A 26830-nucleotide genomic window follows, 5' to 3' on the forward strand; every position below is an offset into this window, starting at 1 on the left:
TATTGCGTCTATTGATTCTTCTCTCTTTCTTCTTTATTAGTCTAGCTAGCGGTCTGTCAATTTTGTTTATCTTTTCAAAAAACCAACTCCTGGATTCATTGATTTTTTGGAGGGTTTTTGTGTCTCTATCTCCTTCAGTTCTGCTCTGATCTTAGTTATTTCTTGCCTTCTGCTAGCTTTTGAATGTGTTTGCTCTTGCCTCTCTAGTTCTTTTAATTGTGATGTTAGAGTGTCAATTTTAGATCTCTCCTGCTTTCTCTTGTGGGCATTTAGTGCTATAAATTTCCCTCTACACACTGCTTTAATGTGTCCAGAGATTCTGGTATGTTGTATCTTTGTTCTCATTGGTTTCAAAGAACATCTTTATTTCTGCTTTCATTTCGTTATGTACCCAGTAGTCATTCAGGAGCAGGTTGTTCAGTTTCCATGTAGTTGAGCGGTTTTGATTGAGTTTCTTAGTCCTGAATTCTAGTTTGATTGCACTGTGGTCTGAGAGACAGTTTGTTATAATTTCAGTTCTTGTACATTTGCTGAGGAGTGCTTTACTTCCAATTATGTGGTCAATTTTGGAATAAGTGCGATGTGGTGCTGAGAAGAATGTATATTCTGTTGATTTGGGGTGGAGAGTTCTATAGATGTCTATTAGGTCCGCTTGGTGCAGAGATGAGTTCAATTCCTGGATATCCTTGTTAACTTTCTGTCTGGTTGATCTGTCTAATGTTGACAGTGGAGTGTTGAAGTCTCCCATTATTATTGTATGGGAGTCTAAGTCTCTTTGTAGGTCTCTAAGGACTTGCTTTATGAATCTGGGTGCTCCTGTATTGGGTGCATATATATTTAGGAGAGTTAGCTCTTCCTGTTGAATTGATCCCTTTACCATGATGTAATGGCCTTCTTTGTCTCTTTTGATCTTTGATGGTTTAAAGTCTGTTTTATCAGAGACTAGGATTGCAACCCCTGCTTTTTTTGTTCTCCATTTGCTTGGTAGATCTTCCTCCATCCCTTTATTTTGAGCCTATGTATGTCTCTGCATGTGAGATGGGTCTCCTGAATACAGCAGACTGATGGGTCTTGACTCTTGATCCAGTTTGCCAGTCTGTGTCTTTTAATTGGAGCATTTAGTCCATTGACATTTAAGGTTAATATTGTTATGTGTGAACTTGATCCTGTCATTATGATATTAACTGGTTATTTTGCTCGTTAGTTGATGCAGTTTCTTCCTAGCCTCGATGGTCTTTACATTTTGGCATGTTTTTGCAATGGCTGGTACCGGTTGTTCCTTTCCATGTTTAGGGCTTCCTTCAGGGTCTCTTGTAAGGCAGGCCTGGTGGTGACAAAATCTCTAAGCATTTGCTTATCTGTAAAGGATTTTATTTCTCCTTCACTGATGAAGCTTAGTTTGGCTGGATATGAAATTCTGGGTTGAAAATTCTTTTCTTTAAGAACGTTGAATATTGGCCCCCACTCTCTTCTGGCTTGTAGAGTTTCTGCCGAGAGGTCTGCTGTTATTCTGATGGGCTTCCCTTTGTGGGTAACCCGACCTTTCTCTCTGGCTGCCCTTAAGATTTTTTCCTTCATTTCAACTTTGGTGAATCTGGCAATTATGTGTCTTGGAGTTGCTCTTCTGGAGGAGTATCTTTGTGGCGTTCTCTGTATTTCCTGAATTTGAATGTTGGCCTGCCCTACTAGTTGGGGAAGTTCTCCTGGATGATATCCTGAAGAGTGTTTTCCAACTTGGTTCCATTTTCCCCCTCACTTTCAGGCACCCCAATCAGACGTAGATTGGTCTTTTTACATAATCCCATACTTCTTGCAGGCTTTGTTCATTTCTTTTTCTCTTTTTTCTTTTGCTTTCTCTTCTCGCTTCATTTCATTCATTTGATCCTCAATCGCTGATACTCTTTCCTCCAGTTGATCGAGTCGGTTACCGAAGCTTGTGCATTTGTCACGTATTTCTCGTGTCATGGTTTTCATCTCTGTCATTTCGTTTATGATCTTCTCTGCATTAATTAGTCTAGCTGTCAATTCTTCCACTTTTTTTTCAAGATTTTTAGTTTCTTTGCGCTGGGTACGTAATTCCTCCTTTAGCTCTGAGAGGTTGATGGACTGAAGCCTTCTTCTCTCATCTCGTCAAAGTCATTCTCTGACCAGCTTTGATCCGTTGCTGGCGATGGGCTGCGCTCCTTTGCAGGGGGAGATGCGCTCTTATTTTTTGAATTTCCAGCTTTTCTGCCCTGCTTCTTCCCCATCTTTGTGGTTTTATCTGTCTCTGGACTTTGATGATGGTGACGTACTGATGGGGTTTTGGTATAGGTGTCCTTCCTGTTTGATAGTTTTCCGTCTGACAGTCAGAAGGACTGTCTGTTGGTCTGTTGGAGATTGCTTGAGGTCCACTCCAGACCCTGTTTGCCTGGGTATCAGCAGCAGAGGTTGCCGAAGATAGAATATTGCTGAACAGCGAGTGTACCTGTCTGATTCTTTCTTTGGAAGTTTCCTCTCAGGGGTGACGCCACCCTGTGAGGTGTGGGGTATCAGACTGCCCCTAGTGGGGGATGTCTCCCAGCTAGGCTACTCGGGGGTCAGGGACCCACCTGAGCAGGCAGTCTGTCCGTTCTCAGATCTCAACCTCCGCGTTAGGAGATCCACGGCTCTCCCCAAAGCTGTCAGACAGAGTCGTTCGGGTCTGCAGCGGCCCCGCTCTTTCCCCTAATGGACTGCAGCTGTGCGCTGTCCGCAGCGGTAGAGTCTACAGAGACAGGCAGGCTTCCTTGAGCTGCTGTGAGCTCCACCCAGTTCGAGCTTCCCAGCGGCTTTGTTTACCTACTTAAGCCTCAGCAATGGCGGGCGCCCCTCCCCAGCCTCGCTGCTGCCTTGCGGATAGATCGCCGCAGACGGCTGTGTTAGCAGTGAGGGAGGCTCCGTGGGCGTGGGACCCTCCGGCCAGGTGTGGGATATATTCTCCTGGTGTGCCTGTTTCCTTAAAGCGCAGTATTGGGGTGGGAGTTACCCGATTTTCCAGGTGTTGTGTGTCTCAGTTCCCCTGGCTAGGAAAAGGGATTTCCTTCCCCCTTGCGCTTCCAGGTGAGGCGATGCCTCGCCCTGCTTCAGCTCACGCTGGTCAGGCTGCAGCAGCTGACCCGCACCGATTGTCCGGCACTCCTAGAGAGATGACCCCAGTACCTCAGTTGAAAATGCAGAAATCACCGGTCTTCTGTGTCGCTCGCGCTGGGAGTTGGAGACTGGAGCTGTTCCTATTCGGCCATCTTGCTCCGCCGGAACTCCCTAGATATTTTTTGGTACATATGATAAATTATCTTATCTTGTCCAATTAATTTATGCCACTTTAGACTAAGGACTGTCATATATATACATATATATACACACACACACATATATATACACATACATATATACACACACACACATATATATACACATACATATATACACACACACATGCACATATATATATAGTTTCTTTAGGTCTTACCAAAGTATTAAATATTTTTTGAACAAATAACATATTTTGGGGGGCATTATTTTGTCCACTTACCTAAATCAAGGATGATATAAACAATAAATCCAATTTCATATAAACTAGATTTTAATTTTTTTAATGAACAGAAAGCCAATTGATTGGTTTCCTGAAGTTCTATTGTTTCCTCCTGTCAATGGAATACAAAATCACAAGGACTCTTTGTCACTTAGATTGGAGATTACGAATGCTGTGAAGGCAAGTAACTGCCTTTCTTCTTCTAATTATTTTGGAAACAACACATTTTTCACTGGAAAGACCAGAAGCTGGAAAGCGAAAAGCTTTGGCCACAAAACTGTGAGGGGACCCTGGATGGATGGCGGCTCCAGGAGAGCTTAATTCCAAATTAAGATGTCCAGGCTGCATTGAAGAAAGCAATCTATTTGCCTTGGAAAAATTTATTAGTGCTAAGAGTTAATATGTGAAACATCCAATCTGAATCTATATGTTTGCATTTCTCTAAATCTTGCCCTCAACATATATATCATTTTCAATAAATGGTTTTGAGCCATAATTTTTTCATTCATTCTATATGCCAGTTGCTGTGCAGGTGGTGTTGATATAGAAATGAGTAAGGCACAGGTGCTGACATCAGGGGCTCACATTCCTCACTGGCATCAGGTGAGGCACTGCATGGAATACAAAGACAGGTCCTCAAGCAACCGATGCATAGATTTTTAAAAAGTGGTATAGCCATACAACAGAATAGTCTTTGGCTATAAAAATGAATGAAGTACTGGTGCATGATAAAACCTCAGAAACATTAGGATAAATGAAAAATGCCAATCACAAAAGACCACATTTTATATGATTCCATTTATATAAAATGTATAGAATAGACAAATACATGGAAATAGAAAGTACATTGGTAGTTACCAGGGGTTTGGCAACCCCACTTTGCCAGTGGAGGGTGCAGATGCAGAGTGATTACTGTGTTTGTTGTAGAGGTGATTAAAACCTTTCAAAATTTATTGTGGTGATGGCTGCATAACTCTATGAAATACTAAGAACCTTTAAATGAACACTTCAAATGAGGGAATTGTATGACATGTGAATTTAACCTCAACAAAAGTATTATAAAAAGAGAGAAAAATGGAAGGATAGATCTTTCAAAAAATTGTGAATTAGGGGAAGTAGAGAAATGGGAAGGTATTAAAAGAAAATGTTTTATTTCTACATTGGTTATCAAATGTACACAACAGTTTTAAGTACGCATTCTCATTTCATCCAAACAACATTCCTGTGATTTTGCTGTTATTTAGATAAGGAAATGGAAGCTTGCAGAGCTTAAGTGACTTGCCAAAAGACATACAACTTAACAAGCAGAATGGGCTATTAAGGTCGGACCTCAGGAAAGCAGATCACAGTTGAGGGGATTGGAGGAAAAAAAGAAAGAGAAAGAGAGAGAGAAAGACAAGATGAAGATATAGGGATTTTGAATTCTCTGATCCCAGAAGCTCTCATTGGCTAAATCACAGTTTTAGCACTGTTCACTTTTATTCTTTTGTAGGCTAATGTACTAAGCTAATTAAGTATTTACATTTTAAATTCCTTGAGGACTAGGCAATGTCTCTATCATTTAGATTCTTCTAGGTACAGGCATCCCTCGGAGATATAGTGGGTTTTGATTCCAGAGCACCGCGGTAAAGTATCACAATAAAATTTTTTGGCTTCCTAGTACATATAAAAGTTATGTAGTCTATTAAGTGTGTAATAGCATTATGGCTAAAGAATGAACATACTTTAATTTATAAATACTATTAATATATTGCTAAAAATGCTAACTGTCATCTGTGCCTTCAGCAAGTTGTAATCTTTTTGCTGGTGGCGGTCTTGCCTTGATGTTGATGGCTGCTGACTGATGAGGGTGGTGGTTGCTAAAGGTTAGGGTGGCTGTGGCAATTTCTTAAAATAAGACAACAATGACGTTTGCTGCAATAAATGATATTTCTTTCACGAAAGATTCTTCTGTAGTATGTGATGCTGTTTGGTAGCATTTTTCCCACAGTAGAACTTCCAAAATCGGAGCCAGTTCTTTCAAACCCTGCCATTGCCTTATCAACTAAGTTTATGGAATATTCTAAATCCTTTGTTGTCATTTCAACAATGTTCACACACCTTCACCAGGAGTAGATTCCATCTCAGGAAACTCGTTTATTTTCTCATCCATAAAAAGCAACTCCTCATCTGATAAAGCTTTATCATGAGATTGCAGTAATTTAGTCACATCTTCAGGCTCCACTTCTGATTCCAGTTCTTTTGTTAATTCTACTACATCTGCAGTTGCCTCTGAAATCTTAAACCCCTCAAAGTCATCCACGAGGGTTGGAATCAACTTCTTCCAAACTCCTGTTAATGTTGATATTTTTACCTCCTTCCATAAATCATGAGTATTCTTAATGGAATCTAGAATGGTGAATCTTTTCCAGAAGGTTGTTGATTTACTTTGCTTAGATACCTCAGAGGAATCACAATCTATGGCAGCCATAGCCTTATGAAATATATTTCTTAAATAATAAGACTTGAAGGTTGAAATTACTATTTGATCCATGGGCTTCAGATTGGATGTTGTATTAGCAGGCATGAAAACAACATTAATTTTCTTGTACATCTTCATCAGAACTCCTGAGTGAACAGGTGCCTTGTCAATTAGCAGTAATATTTTGAAAGGATTTTTTTTTCTGAGCACTACATCTCAAGTGTGGGCTTAAAATATTTACTAAACCATACTGTTTAATAAACCATATCTGTTCTAAACAGATACACTGTCATCCAGGCTTTGTTGTTTCATTTATAGAGCACTGTTAGAGTAGATTTAGCATAACTCTTGGAAAGGTAAGTGATTGTTGGCTGCAACAAAGTCATAGTTTCAACAAGAAGGTCAGCTTGTCCATTTGAAGCTTTGAATCCAGGCATTTACTTCTCTCTAGCTATGAAAGTTCTAGATCTTCTAATAGAAGACTGTTTTGTTTACATGGAAAATCTGTTGTTCAGTGTAGTGACATACCTCAATGGTCTTAACTGGGGTTTCTGGATAACTAGTTATTGCTTCTATATAAGCAGTTGCTGCTTCACCTTGCACTTTCACGTTATGGGATGGCCTCTTTCCTTAAATGAACCAACCTCTGCTAGCTTATACGGTGCAGTTCGTGGTGCCCCAAAACAATTATGATAGTAATATCAGAACTCACTGATCACAGGTTATCATAACAGATATAGTAAAAATGAAAAAGCTTGAAAGATTGCAATAACTTTTCTTTTGTAGCTTCCTTACTTCTTTCAGCCTTCATAGAATTGAAGAGAGTTAGGGCCTTCCTCTGGTTTAGGCTTTGGCTTAAGGGAATGTTGTTGGGGGTTTGATCTTCTGTCCAGACAATCAGAACTTTCACCCTATCAGCAATAAGACTATTTTGCTTTCTTATCATTCACATGTTCACTGTACTAGCGCTTTTTTTTTTTTTTTTTGGAGACAGGGTCTTGCTCTGTCACCCAGGCTGCACTGCTTTGGTGCAGTCCTGGCTTACTGCAGCCTTGATCTCCCAAGCTCAAGCAATCCTCCCACCTCAGCCTCCTGAGTAGCTGGGACTACAGGCACATGCCACCATGCCCAGTTAATTTTTAAATTTTTTGTAGAGACTGGGTCTCACTATGTTGCCCAGGCTGGTCTCCAACTCCTGGGTTCAAGGTGGGAAGTCCTCCCACCTCGGCTTCCCAGATTGCTGGGATTACAGCAACAGGCCACCACACCCAGCCAGCACTCATAATTTCCTTCAAGAACTTTTCCTTTGCATTCACAACTTAGCTAACTGTTCGGCACAAGAGGCCTAGCTTTTGCCCTATCTTGGCTATTGACATGCCTTCGTCACTAAGCTTAACCATTTCTTGTTTTTTTTGATTTAAAGTGAGAAATGTGTGACTCCTTTCACAAGAACACTAAGAGGCCATTGTAGGTTATTAATTGGCCTAATTTCAATGTTGTTGTATCTTAGGGAATAGGGAACCCTGAAGAGAGGGAGAGAGCACCATGTACTGCACCCATATAAGAAGAGAAACCTAATCAATAAACTTTGTTTGTGTTCTGACTGCTCCATCAACCTTCCAGACCAGTCAGAACACAAACAGCATTTATTGATTAGGTTTCTCTTCTTATATGGGTACAGTTCATGGTGCTCCAAAACAATTACAATAGCAATATCAGAGCTCACTGACTACAGATCATCATAACAGATATAGCAAAAATGAAAATTCTGGAAATATCGCAAAAATTACCTAAATATGACACAGAGACATGAAGTGAACAACTGCTCTTGGAAAAATGGTATGAATAGACTTGCTTGATGTGGGGTTGCAACAAACTTGATTTGTAAAAAACGTGTTCATCTGTGAAGCACAATAAGGCAAAGCAAATAAGATGAGGTATGCTTGAATGTTTGGGGACTTGACTACCCATTTGCCTGTTTTGGGCAACTGTATTCTGGGAAAAATCTGAGCTCATTGGCAACCAATCAGCAGAAGGAGGGTGGCCACAGATACAGACATATGTCCTTGTTAGTTGCTATTATTTTGTAAGAGAGTATCACCTGTGGTGTCAATATGTATTACACTGCCATGAACTGATAACATGGAACACATATTCACTTCAAGTTTTTGGCAGAGATTCTGTCCTTTAACTCTTTGTTATTCAATCCTCATCAACTCCTTCTTTCCTTTTTCTAATTGCACTCCTCTTATACTCCCTTATCAAATCATTCAATATAAACTGTTGATTCTATTTCTAAAATATATTGCAGATTCAGCCACTTCTTTTTCTCTTCTGTGAAATCAGGGCTGGCCATCTCCATCATCTTTGTTTAGGCCTTTCTTTTCAGCTGGTTACACTACTTTCAAGTCTGTCTCTCCTCTACTCTATAACTGGAAAACTATTTTTTTTCTATGGAAATTCCATCACATGGCTCCCTGAAGGTCCTCCTGCCTAGAAAAATTATCATCACACAATTACCTTTTAAGACACCTCTTAAAAACCCATTCAGCAAATGTTTGAGGGGCTACTATGAAGGAGCTTCAAAAAGTTTGTGGAAAAAGTGAATTAAAAATAAAAATTAAAAATGTAAATTTTATTTCTCAACATACACTCCATCAAGTTCAAAACACTTTTGTAGGTGATGATACCAGCCATTTAGTTTATCCCTAAATAACTGGGCACCCTAGGTATATAACCATATAATTGCAGTCTTTTTTACATTATTAACTAAAGAAAAATGGGTGCCCTTTACAAATTTTTAAGATTAGGAAACACAAAAATCAAAAGGAGCTAAATCAGGACTTTCAGGTGGATGCCTAATAATTTTCCATTGAAACTTTTGTAAAATTGCCCTTGTTTGATGAGCTGAATGAGCAGGAGCATTGTTGTGGTGGAGAAGGATTTTCTGGTGAAGCCCTCCTGGGCATTTTTCTGCTAAAGCTTTGGCTACAAAACACTCTTATAATAAGCAGATATTATTGTTCTTTCACCTGTAGAAAGACAATAGGCAAAATGCCTTGATCATCCCAAAAAACTGTTGCCATGACCTTTGCTCTTCATTGGTCAGCTTTTGCCTTCACAGGACCACTTCCACCTCTTGGAAGCCATGGGTTTGCTTGTGCTTTGTCTTCAGGATCATACTGGAAAGCCATGTTTCATCTTCTGTTACAGTTCTTTAAAGAAATGCAATAGGATCTTGATTCCACCTGTTTAAAATTTTCATTGAAACCTCTGCTCTTGTCTGCAGCTGATCTGGGCACAATAGTTTTAGCACCCATCAAGTGGAAAGTTTGCCCAACTTTAATATTTTAGTCAGAATTGCATAAACTGACAAATCAAGATATCTATGGTGTGGTTATTGCTTCTGCTGTTAATTGTCACTCTTCTTCAATTAGGACATGAACAAAGTGAAATTTGTCCTCACAGATTGATGTGGATGGTCTGCCACTGCAAGCTTCATTTTCAACTTTGTCTTGTCCCTTCTTAAAATTAGTTATCGATTTGTAAGCTGCTGATTCCTTTGGGGCATTGTCGCTGTAAACTTTTCATAAAGTAGCAATGATTTCACCATTCTTCTTCCCAAGCTTCACCCTAAAGTTGATGTTTGTTCTTGTTTCAATTTTAGCAGAATTCATGTTGTGCTGATGGGAGTTCTTTTTCAAAAAAAATTTTTTTATTGTTCTAAAATATTCATGCATAATTTACCATCTTTACCCTTTTTAAGTGTGTAGTTTGGTGGTAATAAATACATTTATATCCTATTTGTTTCTTCCCCTCTTCTCCCCTCTCCCCTTCCTGGCCTCTGATAACTACCAATCTCTATCTTCATGAGATCTACTTTTTTAGCTCCTACATATGAGTGAGAGACCATATGATATTTGTCTTTCTATACTTGGACTTTTTCACTTAACATAATGGTCTCCAATTCCATCTATGTTGCTGCAGGTGATAGCATTTCATTCATTTATATGACTGAATGGTATTTCACTCTGTATATATATGGCATTTTCTTTCTTCATTCATCTGTTTATGGGTACTTAGCTTGATTTGGTGTTTTCACTGTTGTTAGTAGTGCTGAAATAAACATGGGAGTGCAGATATCTCTTTGATGTATTGATTTCCTTTCTTTTTGATATATACCAGGTAGTGGAATTACTGGATCATATGGTAGTTCTACTTTTAGTTTTTTTAGGAACCTTCATACTGTACATTAGGCTGTACAAATCTGCATTTCCACCAACAGTGTGTGAAGGTTCTCCTTTCTCCACATCCTCACCAGCATCTGTTATTGCCTGTGGTGAGATGATGTCTCACTGGGGTTTTCGTTTGCATTTCTCTGATGATTAGGGATGTTGAGCATTTTTTCATATACTTCTTGGCCATTTGTATGTCTTTTGAGAAATGTCTGTTCAAACCTTTTGCTCAAGTTTTCATCTGATTTTTTTTTTTTTTTTTTTTTTTTGCTATTGAGTTGTTTGAACTCCTTATATGTTCTGGTTATTAATCCCTTGTCAGATGGATAGTTAGCAAATATTTCCTGTCATTCTGTGTGTTGTCTCTTCACTTTGTCGATTGTTTTCTTTGCTGTGCAGAAGCTTTTTAGGTTGATATAATCCCAATCATATATTTTTGCTTTGGTTGCCTGTGCTTTTCAGGTCTTACACAAAAAAACATTTGCCCAGACCAATGTTCTGGAACATTTCCCCAAAGTTTTATTCTAGTAGTTTCATTGTTTTAGGTCTTCTATAGAAATCTTTTATCCACTTTAATTTGATTTTTTGTATAGTGGGAAACAAAGGTCCAATTTCATTCTTTTGCATATAGCTATCCAGTTTTTGATAGGGGCTCTTTTAAAACTGATGTCTTATCCTTCTTAGTGCCTCAAACTAAATTCTGTTCAGATATGTTATAATAAGTTAGTATGAGTTAATTTTAATGTAAAAAAGTTGAAATCTATGGTTCTTTTATAATATACATTTTTTCATGAACTTTTTGAAGACCCCTCCTATTTGCCAGACACTATTCTTCCATTGACTATAGAATAAATTCTCTCTCCTTTCTTTTTTACTTCTTTAGCTCTTGGGTTTTACAATTTTAAAAATTAGTTAATTTTTAATTAGATAAGTAAAAATTATATGATTTGTAGTGTACAAGTGTGATGTTTTGATATGTGTGTGCACTGTGGAATGGCCAAATCGGGCATATCCATTACCTCACACACTTAACATTTTTTCGTGGTGATAATACTTAAAATCTATCCTCTTAGCAATTTTCAAGTATACAATCTATTGTTATTAACTATAGTCAGCATGATGTACAACACATCTCTTGAACTTTTTCTAACTGAAATTTTGTGTCCTTTGGCCAACTTCTTCCCAATCTCTACACTCCCTCATCTCTGGTAACCATTATTTTACTCTCCGTTTCTATGAATTTGAGTTTTCTAGATTCCATGTATAAGTAAGCTCAGATGGCATTTGTCTTTGTGTGCTCGGCCTATTTTACTTAACATAATGGCCTTCAAGTTCATCCAAGTTGTTGCAAATTACAATATTTCTTTTTTTTTGTAAGGCTGAATAGTAATTCCATTGTGCCTATATACCACATTTCCTTTATCCATTCATTCACTGATGGACACTTGGGTTGATTCCATATCTTGGGTATTGCCAATAATGTTGTAATGAACATAGGAGTGCAGATATCTCTTTGACATACTGATTTCATATTCTTTGGATATGTGTACCCAGTAGTGGGATTGCTGAATCATATGGTAGCTCTATTTTTAATTTTTTGAGGAGCTTCCACACTGTTTTTCATAATGGCATTTGTAATTTACATTTCCTTCAACAGTGTACAAGGATTTCCTTTTCTACTTATTCCTGCCAACACAAATTCTGACTCTTCACCATGGCCCAGGAGACCCTGCATGATGTGGTTCCTGCCTTTTTGTCAGATTTTGTCTCATGTTTCTCTTTGCCCTTTCTTACTGCACTCCAGCCACAAAAATCTTCCTTCAGCTTCTTGTGAAAGTTTTCCTGCCTAGAGGCTTTTGTAGGTACAGTGACCACTGCAATGAGTGTTCTTGTCTCCATTCTTCTTGTACATAGCTCCTTAGCATAAAATCCTTCAGTTTTTTGGCTTAAATATCTCCTCAGAGAAGTCTTCCCTGATCATCTAATACAAAGAAGTTTTCTGTCCCCCTCATTCTTCAGTTACCTAGAAATGATAGAAAACTCAAAACAATAGTAGCTTACACACCATAGAAGTTTCTTTCTCTGTCTTATGAAATTATAGATAACTATGCACCAGAGTGTTAGCAACCTGGATTCTGCTGCCCAGATGTTCCTTTCCAAGCCTACCTCATCATCCAGGATAGCTTCTTCCATCTACATTTGAGGGACCAGGATAAAGACATGCCTCCCCCTTTAAATAACATGGCCACATCTAGCTACAGAGAAGCTGGAAAATGGGGTCTTTTTAAAACTCTAGACAGTCATCTTCCCAGCAAAATTAAAACTGTTATTACTGAAGGAGAGGGAGAAAATGGAAATGGAAAGATGAAGAGGAGTTATATTCCACATTTTATACTCATGGTAGAAATGGACTTTTGTACATTATTGTATCACATGGCATTTTTTATTATATAATTTTCTTGTAGGAAAAAACTTTCTTATGGGAAATTTGTGCTACTCTTAAGCAACTGGCTTGCTTTCCTATTATGGACATTGTGAATCTTCTGCCTGATTATGTTTTGCTTTTTGCTTTGTTTGCCAGGCAGTTTGTAGCTAAATTTATGGTCCTCTCCAGCAACTATACAAATCTTTTGATGGATATTTTTTCTGATAATATTATCTGTAGCATTATTTTATTTTACTATATCTTCTTCCTTTCTTTCTTTACCTTCTTCCTTTCTTTTTATTTTCTTCAATGTAATTTTGCAAGTCTTCAAATTCCTTTGGTAATAAGTCAGGAAATAAGTAAAACACGAGTATAAATAAATAATGTTTTTTATACTTAATGAAGGTGATTTTAAAAAGTGCCTACATTATAGGGCTGTCGAGAGAATCCACTGACTTAATGTAAGTAAAACATTTAGAACAGTGCCTGGCATATTGTAAGACCTATATAAATGGTAGTTCCTTATTATTATTATTATTTTTTTTTATTTTATTTTTTTTTTTTTTGAGGTGGAGTCTCGCTCTGTCGTCCAGGCTGGAGTGCACTGGCCGGATCTCAGCTCACTGCAAGCTCCGCCTCCCGGGTTTACGCCATTCTCCTGCCTCAGTCTCCCCAGTAGCTGGGACTACAGGCACCCGCCACCTTGCCCGGCTAGTTTTTTTGTATTTTTTAGTAGAGACGGGGTTTCACCGTGTTAGCCAGGATGGTCTTGATCTCCTGACCTCGTGATCCGCCCATCTCGGCCTCCCAAAGTGCTGGGATTACAGGCTTGAGCCACCGCACCCGGCCATTATTATTATTTTTATTAAATCTTTCCTGAAGTGACCATCAGATAAACCTGCTTGATGAGACAGTTTTACTCTAACTTTTATACTAGGTTAAACAAAGAGGGGAAGATTAAAATATACATTTAAGGACCACTCAGCAACAATTATTAACTATGTGGCAGCTAGTAAATGCATTGTGCTGTGTAAGATAATATGCTGAAACTCTTAGTGGAGATGGCCTCTAAAACATTTTATGTGTCTAGTATTTAGGCATCTTGTAGATAAAATGTATGGATGAATAATCAGATGAGGATTCAATGATCAGAAGTACTGTTGCTGTCTCTCCATCTCTTTCTGTTAGAAATAGGTCTCCATCAGATAGGTCTGTGTTTGAATTTTAGATGTACTACCAACCACACTATGTGACCTAGGTCAAGTCTAAGTTTTCATGTCACTATTTTTACCGATGGGTAGCAGTAATACCTACCACATAGGGACATAAGGATTACGTGAAATAATTCATGTTAAGACCTTTGCATGGTTCCTGGCCAGAGTACACATAGAATAGCTATTTCTGTTATCATTAGTTTCACGCAAGTCTTTTAAATTGAAGAATTATTACCTTTTACCTCTTAAATTTATATTGAATCTATATACACATCATGTTTTTTATTGAAATATTTGAAATCCTTACTCTGCAATCCAGTGGAAATTCTGCAAATGTTTAAAGTTTTGGACTCCATGACAAAATCGTATAGATAGAATAGTGGTTTTAAATATGATTCGGGGATTACAAATGGTCCACATGGATCCTTGGGAATGAATCAAGCTCCGAGCTCCTATAGCAATAATATTTCTATTACCATAGCATTTGTGCCTAAGTTTCTGGTATGGATTAATAAATTATTATTGTTGTTAAATGGATACCTGGTTTTCTTAATTGGTAGCTCATCAAAAGCTTATTAAAAACTTCCTATTCATTTTGTTGATTTCAGTGGTTGGGGATAAATGGCCCAGGAGGCTCTTTGCCCTGCTAAAGTGGATCATGAACAATATGGGATATTTAATTCAATTGAGTTCAGCAAGCACATTGCATTCAAAATATGCAAAAAGCATTGTGCTACAAATTGTGGCAATATCAAGGGACATCCCCTGTGGTGGCCATCTGTTGTTCAGTACCTAGGATCCATTTTTATTCTATTTGGGGAACTACAGCCTTGGCCCACTCCAAGCTATGTGATTTGGGTAGAATTGGCCCCTTACCCAGGTCTGGGGGTAGAATGGCCTTGCTTGGCTTAAGGTAGTCAGCATAGCCCTTTCCTACGGCCATGGTATTAGATTTATGAGTGGGCATGGTGGGCATGTAACTCATGAATCTTGAACGGGCTTCTGAAAAAAAATGAAGTCTCCTCTGTCTTTGCTGTGGGAACTTCTGGAAAAGGTACTTTCTCTTTCCCTGGGCCTATAGTTAGGATGTAAGGTCTAGGAGAGCCTGTAGATGTTTTGGGGGAGAACACCACACAGATTTTGAAGATGAAGCTGACACCATGGCTTTGGAGTCGGTCTGAACTGGATCCAAATCCAAGCTCTGTCACTTTCTAGTTTGATAAGATATTTGAGCCTGTTTGTGCCTCCATTTTCTCACCTATAAAATGTGACTAATGCCCTTACTCTCTCCTCCTTAAAACTATATGGTACTGGCTTTTAATTGTAACAGAATTAACATCAATAATTGGATTTGTGTCCATCTAGCCAATGCACTTTCATAAAATGAAATCCAGAAAATGTTCACGTAATTCATATGGTTCCGATATTTAACCCATGTCTCTAGAATCTTCTAGTGACAAATTATATCGTATTGAATCATGTGAAACTGAGCCAAGTTTACCATTACTTAGGGTAGAAATTCTGCTTTGTTACAGTAGTTTTACCCAAGTTTTACTTATCTGAGAAGAACATAAGACACACTTAACATTTTAAGCATAGCTACATAAAAAAGTCCAGTTCATTATACCTTTTTCATAGTTATTTTAGCCCTCTAATATAGCACTGTAATAACATTTTGTACTTGCTACAAACATAAGCACACTAGTTTCTATCATTTTTGCGCTTAGTTTGTAAAGATGGAATTTAGAAAGCAAATGCATTTAGGGATGAAATAGTGAAATCTACTGAATGTGTATAGAATTATTAAAGATGTTTGTTTTATTTAGCCATTAGTAATGGCTGCTTGTTTTATTTAGAAATGACATTGGGTGCCAATACTGTATTTTAATGATTTCGAGTTTATCTCCTATTTAAAATTCTTTGTCATTTAGTCTACAGGTGTACAGATTTGTTTGTTTCCTGCCATTTGGTATTGATCATTTTGATGTGTGATAGGAGGAGGAAGTAGTTATCTAATTTTCACTGAACAATCTTCCCTAAGGTATTACATATATTCATTCTGTATCTTCTATCAGTCAGCCATAGATTGTGAAAAACTTTGATAGAAACTTTAAATTCAGAGCCCCTAAATTAGTCAGTTTTCACTCAGTAATGCTGTGGTAACAAACGACCTCCAAAATCTCAGTGGTTCACAAAAACCAAGCTTTAATTCTTGTTCCAAATATATATACATGTATATATCTGCCAGTTAGTAGTGCTTTGCTCCTATCTCAGGTATCTTTTTTTACCCCAGAATGTAGACAGAAGGAGCAGCTTTCATCTGGGACATGCCATTCTCCTGGTTGAGAGCAGGAGAATGAAGTGACTAGGAGGCTTCTTTTTTCTTTTTAGGTTCTGGGGTACATGTGTAGGATGTACAGGTTTGTTAACATAGGTAAATGTGTGCCATGGTGGTTTGTTGCACCTATCAACCCATTACCTAGGTATTAAGTCTAGCATGCATTAGCTATTTTTCCCAATGCTCTCCCTCCCTGTACTCCACCCCACAACAGGCCCCAGTGTGTGTTATTCCCCTCTCTGTGTCCATGTGTTATCATTGTTCAGTTCCCACTCATAAGTGAGAACATGTAGTATTTGATTTACTGTTTCTGCATTAGTTTGCTGAGGATAATGGCTTCCAGCTCCATCCATGACCCTGCAAAGGACATGATCTTGTTCCTTTTTATAGCTGCATAGTATTCCATGGTGTATATGTACCACATTTTCTTAGAGACAACGCCAAATCTTGCAATGATCCTTAAAGCTCCTGCTCAATTGTGACTGTGTATCATGCATATTCACATTCCGTTGGCCAGAGAAAGTCTCTTGGCCAAGTCCAGGGTCAGTGTCTTTGACTGAGATATTGCGGTTTACAAGGCAATGGGTGGGCATGAGTTTTGAGAGGAAGTAATGGAACATATGTCATAGGTCTGTTTTGGACAGGGCTACTGGTATATTTTTCTCTTACGCCATATTCTTCTGCTGTTTTTTTCTCCAAAAACTCCCTTCCTTGCTTCTCTCATCCACGCCTCCATTACTTCCTCTGTACTCTTGGCTGCCAAGTAGACCCATGGAGCCTACTCCACTTTTCTGTCCAGCCTGATGTAGGATCTTTATGATATAGGACCTAAATTATTGCTTTACTAAAAACTGGAGCTGTCTGATGTCATAAGGAATAGCTCTGCTCTGAGCCAAGTAGGCTTGATATTTACTGAAGTCATATCCACTTTGTTTTATTCCTGGTAATTTGGCTTGAAGTGAAATTTTAAATAAACCAGATACTTATTGCTTATGCCCACTAAATATATGTCCAGAGCCCTTATATAACTACCTTTGCCTTATAGTGCTTTATGGAACGTAGAGCAATTTTACCACCATTATCTCATATGATGGTTACAAGAAGCCTGGTGATGCCAATATTATTGTGATTCCCATTTTACAGGATAAAAATGTGAAGTAGCTTATTCAGGATCAAAAGGCTAGTGAGCTTTATAGCCAGCGTTCAAGCCAGGGTATGTAATGATAGGCACTTCTTGTTATTGACAAATAAATCACCTGCTTTAAGCATATATTGAATAATGCATAATGTAATAAATACCCTGGTTTTTTTTTTAAATAGTTACAGAGTAAGATGTTGACTTGTTTCACTGAAAATATTCAACTTAAAATTTTTGGAAATGTCTTCTTAGTTTTGAATGATCTGATGACTGAATTTCAGTTTATATAAAACTTTCCCTCATAAAACAATCATTACCCAGTTTGGGCACTATGCTTACTGGAGTATAAAACCCCACTGCAGTAAACATGTGTCATCATGCAGTTACTCAAAGTGGCCTACTATGCTTTATCTCCACTGCCCTGTCCCAGTCTAAGCCACTGTCACCTCTTGCCCAGAATGTGGCAGTAGTCCTTTCAACAGTCCTCTGTACCTTTTCTGACCTCCTCCAAGTCTTTCCTCAAGCTGAGCCTAGTGACATTTTCAACTGTGAATGTGAATTTGTCTGACTTCCCTATCCTCACCCAAAGTCCTTAATACAAGTCTTAATACAAGTTGGCACCCATTTTTCCTATCCCAGCTTCCCAGGGAAGCCAGCTGTGAACCCCAGACCACGATAACTAGCCCATTTTAGTCTCCTGTAGCTGGCAACTCACCTCTGTATCCATTGCCACGCCTGGATTTTCCCCTGAAAATACCGCTTGAAGCTGACTGAGGTGCATTGTTTCTTCCTGCTGCTGACTTTACCAGGTTAGATGACAGTGGTTTTCATGAAAGTCCTCCCTCACTCACTCACATTAGTCACGTTCACAAGGAAACACCCAGTGATTAGAGAGAAAGCAACCACCATGTCAACCATGCGTCAAAGCAACCATATTCAAAACAAGTTGTTTCTGGAAAAGAGTATACCTCATGTTTTGGAGTATAAATGTTCTCTGTGATAATTACTAAAAGAAATCAAGGTACTCAAGTCTGAGTGCCTGTTCATGCTGCTGCAAAAACAATGGGAACAATTTGGATTTTAGGGCAATCCAATTTCTAAGGACCAGAAGCGGTCTATGCTTATGGCTGCTTATTGCTACTTGGGTTCTTATACAACTGGAGTGTCCTACATTTCATGTTGAATTGAACATAATGGGCCTGTGATAGGCACCTCTCCACTAAACAACAAAAGTCTCTGTATAAACTCAGTATTTTAGAAGTCAAAGTAGACAGGACACTTTGCTTGTGGCTTGTCCTCAGGTTTCAGTACAGCAAGTGGCTCTCAGCACACCACCCAACAGGGCAGGCAGCTGGCTCTCGAGAGATCATGATAATTTATTGTGCCCATGGATTTTGATGCAGTGGGATCTGGGCTGTCTCACAACAGAGTAGGTTTAATTTGAGCCAGATCTCAGGAGACACAGTCCGGAGAGGATGGGTCATGTGCCTTCAGTTATCACTTGGAGTTGCACTTTGCCCCTTGTTCCTCTTTCTCTCAACTAGTAGCTGAGTTTTAATTTTTTTCCCTAAAAATTTATTCAGAGAGACTGTTTTCCTTTTCTTCCTGGAATTCACAGAATGAAGATGGAGGCCCATACATACCTTGGTTAAAAGTTGGAAGATCATAGAGTGTCCTGCTGTCTGTTTTGGGGCCTGGCAGGAAGCCTCCTAGTCACTGTAAACGAACAGATGTTTCATCTATTTTTGTCTTCTCTTCTTTGTTCTCTACCTGAGAATGTCCTTCCCTCATTTTCAGGCTACTGAAATCTTCTAAAGCCGCCTTAAAGTTTCTTCTTTATAGGAAACTTCCTAGATTTCTTCCCTTAGTCAGAATTAATGCTGATTTATGTTATTTCATGGAATTATACTTTGTACTTTCATTTAGTGCTGTGACTATGTTCTTTTTAAAGTTATTGTTTACCTATTTTTTTCCTCCCCCAGATTATACAATCCTTAAGGATAGCACTGGAATTTTCTCATCTTCCTATTGTCCACATTGCCCAGCATGATGTTTTGGTCTAGTAAGAAGTCTATACATTTGTTGAATTAATTTGGATCTGTAAGGCATATTCTTCCACAAAAAGGACATTGCACAATAACAATATTCTCCGTAAACAAATGGACACCCAGAATGAACTGTTGTGATGTTCTTTTATCTGCCTTCTATGAATTTGCAGTTTCCTTACCACTTCAGGCCAAAACACTAAGTTTCCCAGAACAACTGTTTTCTCTCCTCCATAACTGAGTTCTGGAAAAATCAGCCATTCCATGGACCTATTTATCTTGCATAGTGCATACATTAGAAGATTATGTGATAAGAGTAGAAAGCTAGGTTTCCTTTTGGGTAGGACTAGACTATTTCCTGTTCAGGGATTAAGCCTTCTGAAATCAGAATCAATTTTCTAAAACATATCGCATTAAATTGAACCCATAGACACTTTTTCAGTCTGTAAGTCTTTTTATTTTAATGGTAGAAAATGTTGTAAGATTATTTCATTATCTTCTTATTCTTAACTGTTTGGGGGAAGAATCAAATCAGAAGAGACTGAGATTGGAGTCTGTTTATCAAATTCTCTATAGAATAGATGATCCACGCCAATACCACAACAGTCAACATCTGTTGTCTGTGCTAGGAGACCACAGTAGTAATTACAGACAGGTTAAGTGGCTTAAAAAACTTGATCAGTTTTGAAAATTGGGTGTGGAAGATAGAAAGGAAGCTGAGGATTTTTATAATATTTTTGTGATATAATAGACTGTAGCCAAAAGATTTACTTTATAATGAGTATTTTTAGCTCAGTCCACATTCTCTTCAGAAATTAGCTATTATAATCCTTTTCATTACTCTAACAGAGTCTGATGACTCCTATTCTAGAGGGAAACACCCCTCCCAACTCCCTTATTAAGAGATTGGGACCTAGTGTGATAACAGCACCCTGATCGATGAGCAAGATTCTTATAGATTAAGGAAAAGAATTGCTGACAATTTGGGCAGACTTTTATATACCTATTTGTTTTCCTTCCTAATTCCTCTTAAAATGAAAATGCCGAGATTTTCTTTTGATATATGTTACATTTGTGAAAGAAGATAACAGTGCAGTTAATGGGAAGAACATGACCCCTGGATTCAGCTATCCAATAGTTACAAATCTCAGCTTCAGCATCTAGCAGTTATGTGAAATTTCTTCTCTGCACCTCAATCTCCTCATGATAACTACTTTGCAGAGTTCCTGTGAATATTAGTGTAAACAATGGACATTCAAATATAGCTATTATTATTGTTATCATCAATTATTCTGACCTATAGAAATACTTCCTTGGAAGTATACATTTCTGGAGAGTGAACAGGGATGGGGTATTATACTTTATTTTTTCGGTTTCTCTTCATTCATTCAGTGGGTTGTGGGTATGTGTTTGTGTGTGTGTGTTTCACATATTATGTGCTAGGCACTATTTCAGGCACTTGGAACTTACATTATTGTAGGGGTACAACTGGAAACTGATAAATGCTATAAAAAAATTAAACAAGCTAAGAGGGATGGGATGTTGGGAGTGAGTTGCAATTATTAATGGGGAAGTTAGAGTGGGCCTTATTGTGAATATGACACTGGTTTTGTGTTCTTAGAGGTTTTCCTGAACTATCTTTTGGAATGGGAGGATGGGAAGAAGGGTGATGAGAGGTAAGAGTAAGAGCTTGCTGATTTGTAGGCAAGTATGAATATTCCCTTTGGTGTAAGGTGTCAAAACACAAACTGATATAGAAGAGTAAAATTTTCTAGGTGGTCTAGTTTTATTTATTCCATTTGAGCAAAAATCTTCCTTAAGTATTTTGTACACACCCTGCCTTCCCAAACAATGGCTACTGAATACAGTGGCCCACCTTGTCTGTGACTGCTGGAGGAAGTCATCACCATGACTCAATTTGTTATTGGACTTTCATGAAGCAAGTCCCTCAGGGCCAAAAGAGATGCTGTCATCTATTTGTCCTATGCAATGGCCTGAGCCTGCAGTCATTGTGAGTTCTACCCGCATATGGCTATTTAAATGTACATACAAATTAAATGAAATTAAATGACATTAAAAATTCAGATTCTTAGTCACTCTAGTCACATTTCAAGTGGTCAATAGCCACATGTGGCTAATGGCTACTGTGTTAGCACAGGTATCAAACATTTCTATCACTGCAGAAAGTTCTTTTAGTGTTAGTTATTTTTATGTTTCTGACTCCAACATTGTTTTTTGTGGTACTGTTGTCAGTTTTCAGACCTTATTTCCTCTTTTTGATTTGTTTTTTCTCATAGTTGATAGGTTTACATGCCAGATGTAGAATTTTGTGTAAAGTAAGGGTAACCATGCTCTAAGAGATCAGAAGCGCTTTCTTGTGTTCAAATTTTTGTACTTGGAATTTTTATTTGTATGCTGAGTGCCCTAAGGCCTCTTTTGCATGGTTATTGTTCTGCAGCTGTACTGTAGTTGTAAGGGAATCAGACTGCTGGGTTCCTATGGGAGAAGGGCTATCAAACTTTAAAGGTAAAATTGAACATTCATGGAAATGCTTTAGATCCAGTCAGCAGTCTCTTATTTGGAGCAGCACAACTCAAGGGGTGCTTAACGACCAACTGGCTACATGTACGCCAGGCACTGGGTTAGTCCCTTGACACACAAACAAAAATGAACATGGACCCAAATTGAGGAAATTACAGTTTAAGGGGTAGAGAGAGTTTCATTAATTCAGTTCCCAAATATGTCCCAGGTACCCTGAAAATCCAGAGGAGGGCAGTACCTGATCCAGGCTTCCCTGATGTTACAGGAGACAAGAGGCCAGGGAATGCTCCCTAAAGAAGTGATTCTTGAATGGAATCTTGAGGGATACATAGGCACTGGTCACATGATGAAGATGGGAAAAGGAGGTCAACAAAAGATGATGTACTACAGCATGAACACAGACACTGAAGAGTGAAATGGCATGGCGTGAGAGTGGGAACTTTCAAGTTTAGTATTGATAAAGTCTAAAATAGAAGGGAGTAGGCCAGGCATGGTGGCTCAAACCTGTAATCCTAGCACTTTGAGAGGTCGAGGTGGGCAGATCACCTGAAATCAGGAGTTCAAGACCAGCCTGGCCAACATAGTGAAACCGCATCTCTACTAAAAATACAAAAAATAGCTGGGCATGGTGGCGGGCACCTGTAATCCCAGCTACTCAGGAGTCTGAGACCAGAGAATCGTTTGATCCTGGGAGGCGGAGGTTGTAATGAGCCAAGATTGCACCACTGCATGCCAGCCTGGATGACAGAGCAAGGCTCTGTTTCAATAAATAAAATAAAATAGCATAAAATAAATAAAATAAAATAGAAGGGAGTCACACACACACAAAATAAAATAGATGGGAGCCAGTGTTACAGGTAGGCAGACTCTGGATGTTGAAATGATGGGTTTTCAGCAGAGGTGGAAATGGGGAAGAGGGATTGGTGACGGTGCCAGGGGCAGATCTGACTCTTCAGTAGTTTGACTTGTTCACTCTGGCAGCTCTGTGAAGGTAAAAGGGAGCCAGGCTGAAGGCTGGGACAACAGTGGTATGGGAGGGCCAGGAAGTAGAGACCTGTAATAGTTCAAAAGAGAGGTAATGAGGACCTGCTGTGAGAGTGCAAGAGGGTTGAACAGAGTTCATGATTTCAATTGGTATTGACTTCTAAGGAGCAAAATTATCAGTATTGGGGGATTGATTAGATGTGGGGGATAAAGGAGACAGAGGAATCAGAGATGACTGTGAGTTTTCAGCAAAACAGATTAATTTAAACTCTTCTTCCGAGTTCACAGTGATAGGTTTTGACCTATAGCTGCTACTAGTGATTTGCATTGGCAACTGTGGTGTCTCGGTTAGGTTTTGGCACTTTAGGACTCCACTCTCTTGTCTGTTAAAAAAAAAAAAAAAAAAACTTGAATGGAAACATAGACCATAATGAAGTACCACCCTCATATGACTTTAATTTCACAGTGGCTTATGAAAATTTATAGAAATTTGGCTTCATTTCTATTGGCTCCAATCCAGATGCCAAAATTACCCCATTGTTGCCACATCCCTCGAGTGGACCATCGAACCTGTTATTCATTAGTAACAGCTGAAAACCATCAGCCAAGTTCCCATACTATGCCAACAATAACACCAGTCAAATTTCAAGGTAACTCCAGGTTTCAGAAATGTATGAATCTCAAAATCTGTCTAGCCAAACTCTTATTTGTGTTTCTATGCATGCATAGTATATGAAAAAGCTAGTGGTTTCCTTACTTTCCATAATTATACATTGCTTCTTTTAGACTGTAAATTGAGTTCTCAGTGTTGGTGAAGACATACCTATAGATCTGTAGCCAATCACTTTAAAGTGAAAATAGAAATTCAGTCTGGATCATGGTACCAGGGGAGTAGCCAGCCCAAAGGGCCTATTATGATGAGGCCTATATTGAAAGCAAAAATTCTTGCATACCTGTAGTGCATTTTAAAAGAATTTTCCAAGTAGCAGTTAACATTTGTTAAGCTTTCAGAAAAACTTAGTTCTCTAGTTTTTTAATATTAAGGAAATATGGAACTATATGTTGATACTTTGTTTTTTACTGACATACTTCATGATTGCATGGCTAAAGTCACAAAACATTAGGCCCCTACCACTTACTTTCTTTTAGATATATTTAGCCACTGCCTCTGGCCTTTGTTGCCAAATATTTTTTCCTTGTTACTCTAATTACTCCATCAATTTGGATCTTCAATGGTCTGGCACATTTTGAATGATTTCTTGGAAGATGTGAAACCCTGTTCCCTAATCAGGAAGATGTGGGCAAGTCTTATGGTATGAGAAACGAAGGGACATCTCTTCTAACCAAGACAACAGGATTATAGCGGCATTACACAACATCTTCAACATTTTTATTTGAAAAATAATGATGTGTTTGGTGATGAACAAGTACCGTAAATTGGGAGGCATGGGAAGTTTCCACTCTTTAAGCATGTTTTTATACAAAGGAGGAAGGAAAGCTTACTTTTTGTGGTTCTTGAGAGAGGTTCCATTAACCATTTGTTAAAAGTTTGATTTATGAAGAACATTGGCTTCTAAGAGTATTCTTCACACACTGGCATCCTTTGTGTGATGTTGTTGTAGGTTGTTTAGCAACATATTAAAATAGTTTTAGAAAAAGATTAATATGTGTTTCATTAATCCTAAGGAGAGCTCTCTGAAATGCATTTTTAAAAATAAATGATTAGCATCATTCTGTGAAATGTGTGACTTCTCTGGGTGGGAAAGAATTAAAAAAGAAGCTATCGTTTCAAGCAGTTTGTGATTTAATACCAGTTGGTCTAGTGAGTTGAAAAACCATACGATTTGTATGTTGTATTATTTTAAATGCATTTTTACTGTCTTGGGAAGTTGGCTAACCCCACAATCTCTTTCCCATGCTAAATGGCTCTAAAACTTTGATCTTCTCATACCAGTTTGCCAGATGTAGCAGAAAGAGTATGTGTGTGACCTTTCATGTGCCAATTGAGCCTGGCTGATGGGAAACTGTAAGTTAATCTTGCATGACTTTTATTTCTAGGCGTTACAGCAGAAGTTCTGGTGGTGAACTCTTTCGATGAACTGCAGAGAAGGGCCTCAGAAGCAAGAGGGAAGATTGTTGTTTATAACCAACCTTACATCAACTACTCAAGGACGGTGCAATACCGAACGCAGGGGGCGGTGGAAGCTGCCAAGGTCGGGGCTTTGGCATCTCTCATTCGATCCGTGGCCTCCCTCTCCATCTACAGGTTTGTCATAATGATCATTTGAACTCCTTTCAAAAACAAGGGTTTTCCATGAAGGAAAGGTCCTTATGAAATAAAAAGAAACCATTCAAATGAAAATACTTATTGTTCATGGAGTTTCCCCGCGCCCCCGATCCCCACCACCCATTCCACATTTGGTCATTTGTTTGTAATGTCTTCTTGGGCTTTTCTGGATTCCAAGCATCATTTGTGCATTCCTTTAAAAAGCTTTAAAGCTTTCCACATCCACAGTGATCCCATTACATTCCTTATATAACTAATATATTATGTATTTTTGTTGGAGGAAGAACTGAGTTCATGTCTGCATTTCATCAGAGATTCCTAATGACTTCAGAGGGAGCCAGGCTGTTTTGCATGTTGTGAGAGAAGTAGAGTAAAAAGAGAGTGGGTGACATGATGGGGGCCATCTATGGTATAGTGAAGAGTTAGGGAATTAGAGTACCTTGGATACAGACTTGGCTCTGCTCCTGAACAACTATGTGGTCTTAAGAATGTTTCTTAAACTCCTCTAGGCCTCATAATTTTCTTCTATTAATCAGGGATAAAGAATAATAATAAATGTATAAAATAATTTTGAGATTAAATGAGGTCAACTTGAAAAAGATACTTAACTATCTGTAAATGATTATCTACAAAGGTCCATATAAATATTTGGTAATATTGTTTGAGCGTAACATAGGAGTTGTCTTTTTCTTTATAGTCTTGATTGAGGTAATGCCAAAGAACTTTATTGGCCCTTAGTCCTAGGATGAAATTCAGTATTATTACAGTGGATAAAAAGTCTAAAAACTGAGATGTAGATGTTCAACATAGTTTACTAGCTATTATGGCAGTGTCAAACGTTAAGGATAAAATATTTGGGAAACGTGGGGAAAAGAAGCATAATTTTAGTGTTATAGCCTAGTCTAAGATTTTTTTTTAATGCAAAAATAATAGCAGATGGGGTTTATTTGGATCTCAAGATTGGATTTTTGAAATCTATTGGAAAGGGAAGTTTACTTATTCCGTACAATTGCTGTTTGGAACTGGAGACACAGCTGCTTGACCTTAATTAGCACCCTACACCCCTGAAAATAAAAATAACTGGGGAACATATGTCAGCAGCTAGGAAATCCAGTCATAGGGTAGTTGTACAAAAGTGCAGAGAAAAGGAAAGAGACATTTTCCTTATACAGGGATAAGATATCTTCCCAGGGGAGGAGGATGGGGCATGTTAAAACTACTTGTTAGAAGTTATATGACTAGTTACATTGATGTCATAGTGCTAAAAATAATGTTCTTTGCGGAGTCTTTGAGGTTTCAAGACTAGTGAAATAATGATTGGACCATATTCTTTTGGATGATTAGACTTCCCAGGAGGGAAGTCCTAAAATGGCTAGCTTACTTCTCATAATACCTCCATCACCCCTTGGAATAACATACTCAGCAAGCTGTGGCCATTCACCGTGATTTCACTGGTCATGAGACTTAAATTATGGAGCTGGTCTGTTGCTTTGTGAAACTGGGTGATGGCCAGAAACCTTTATTTAAGAACTGCTACTCATAAGACTAATAAATTCCCAAATGACTTAATGCCCAGTCATTTGCCAGGATTCATTGGCATTTTTTTTTT

General features: G+C 38.4%; 1 protein-coding gene across 1 annotated transcript in view; it reads left to right on the forward strand.

Annotated features, from left to right (window-relative positions):
• CPQ (carboxypeptidase Q) overlaps positions 1-26830 on the forward strand; it is a 547340-nt gene that overhangs the window by 178193 nt on the left and 342317 nt on the right. The window contains exon 3 of the mRNA XM_033203590.1: positions 24993-25200. Within this exon, the coding sequence (XP_033059481.1) occupies positions 24993-25200 (208 nt within the window). The remainder of the gene's footprint in view (positions 1-24992; positions 25201-26830) is intronic.

This window comes from Trachypithecus francoisi, unplaced genomic scaffold, assembly GCF_009764315.1.
Source record: "Trachypithecus francoisi isolate TF-2019V2 unplaced genomic scaffold, Tfra_2.0 Lachesis_group7, whole genome shotgun sequence".
Taxonomy (NCBI): domain Eukaryota; kingdom Metazoa; phylum Chordata; class Mammalia; order Primates; family Cercopithecidae; genus Trachypithecus; species Trachypithecus francoisi.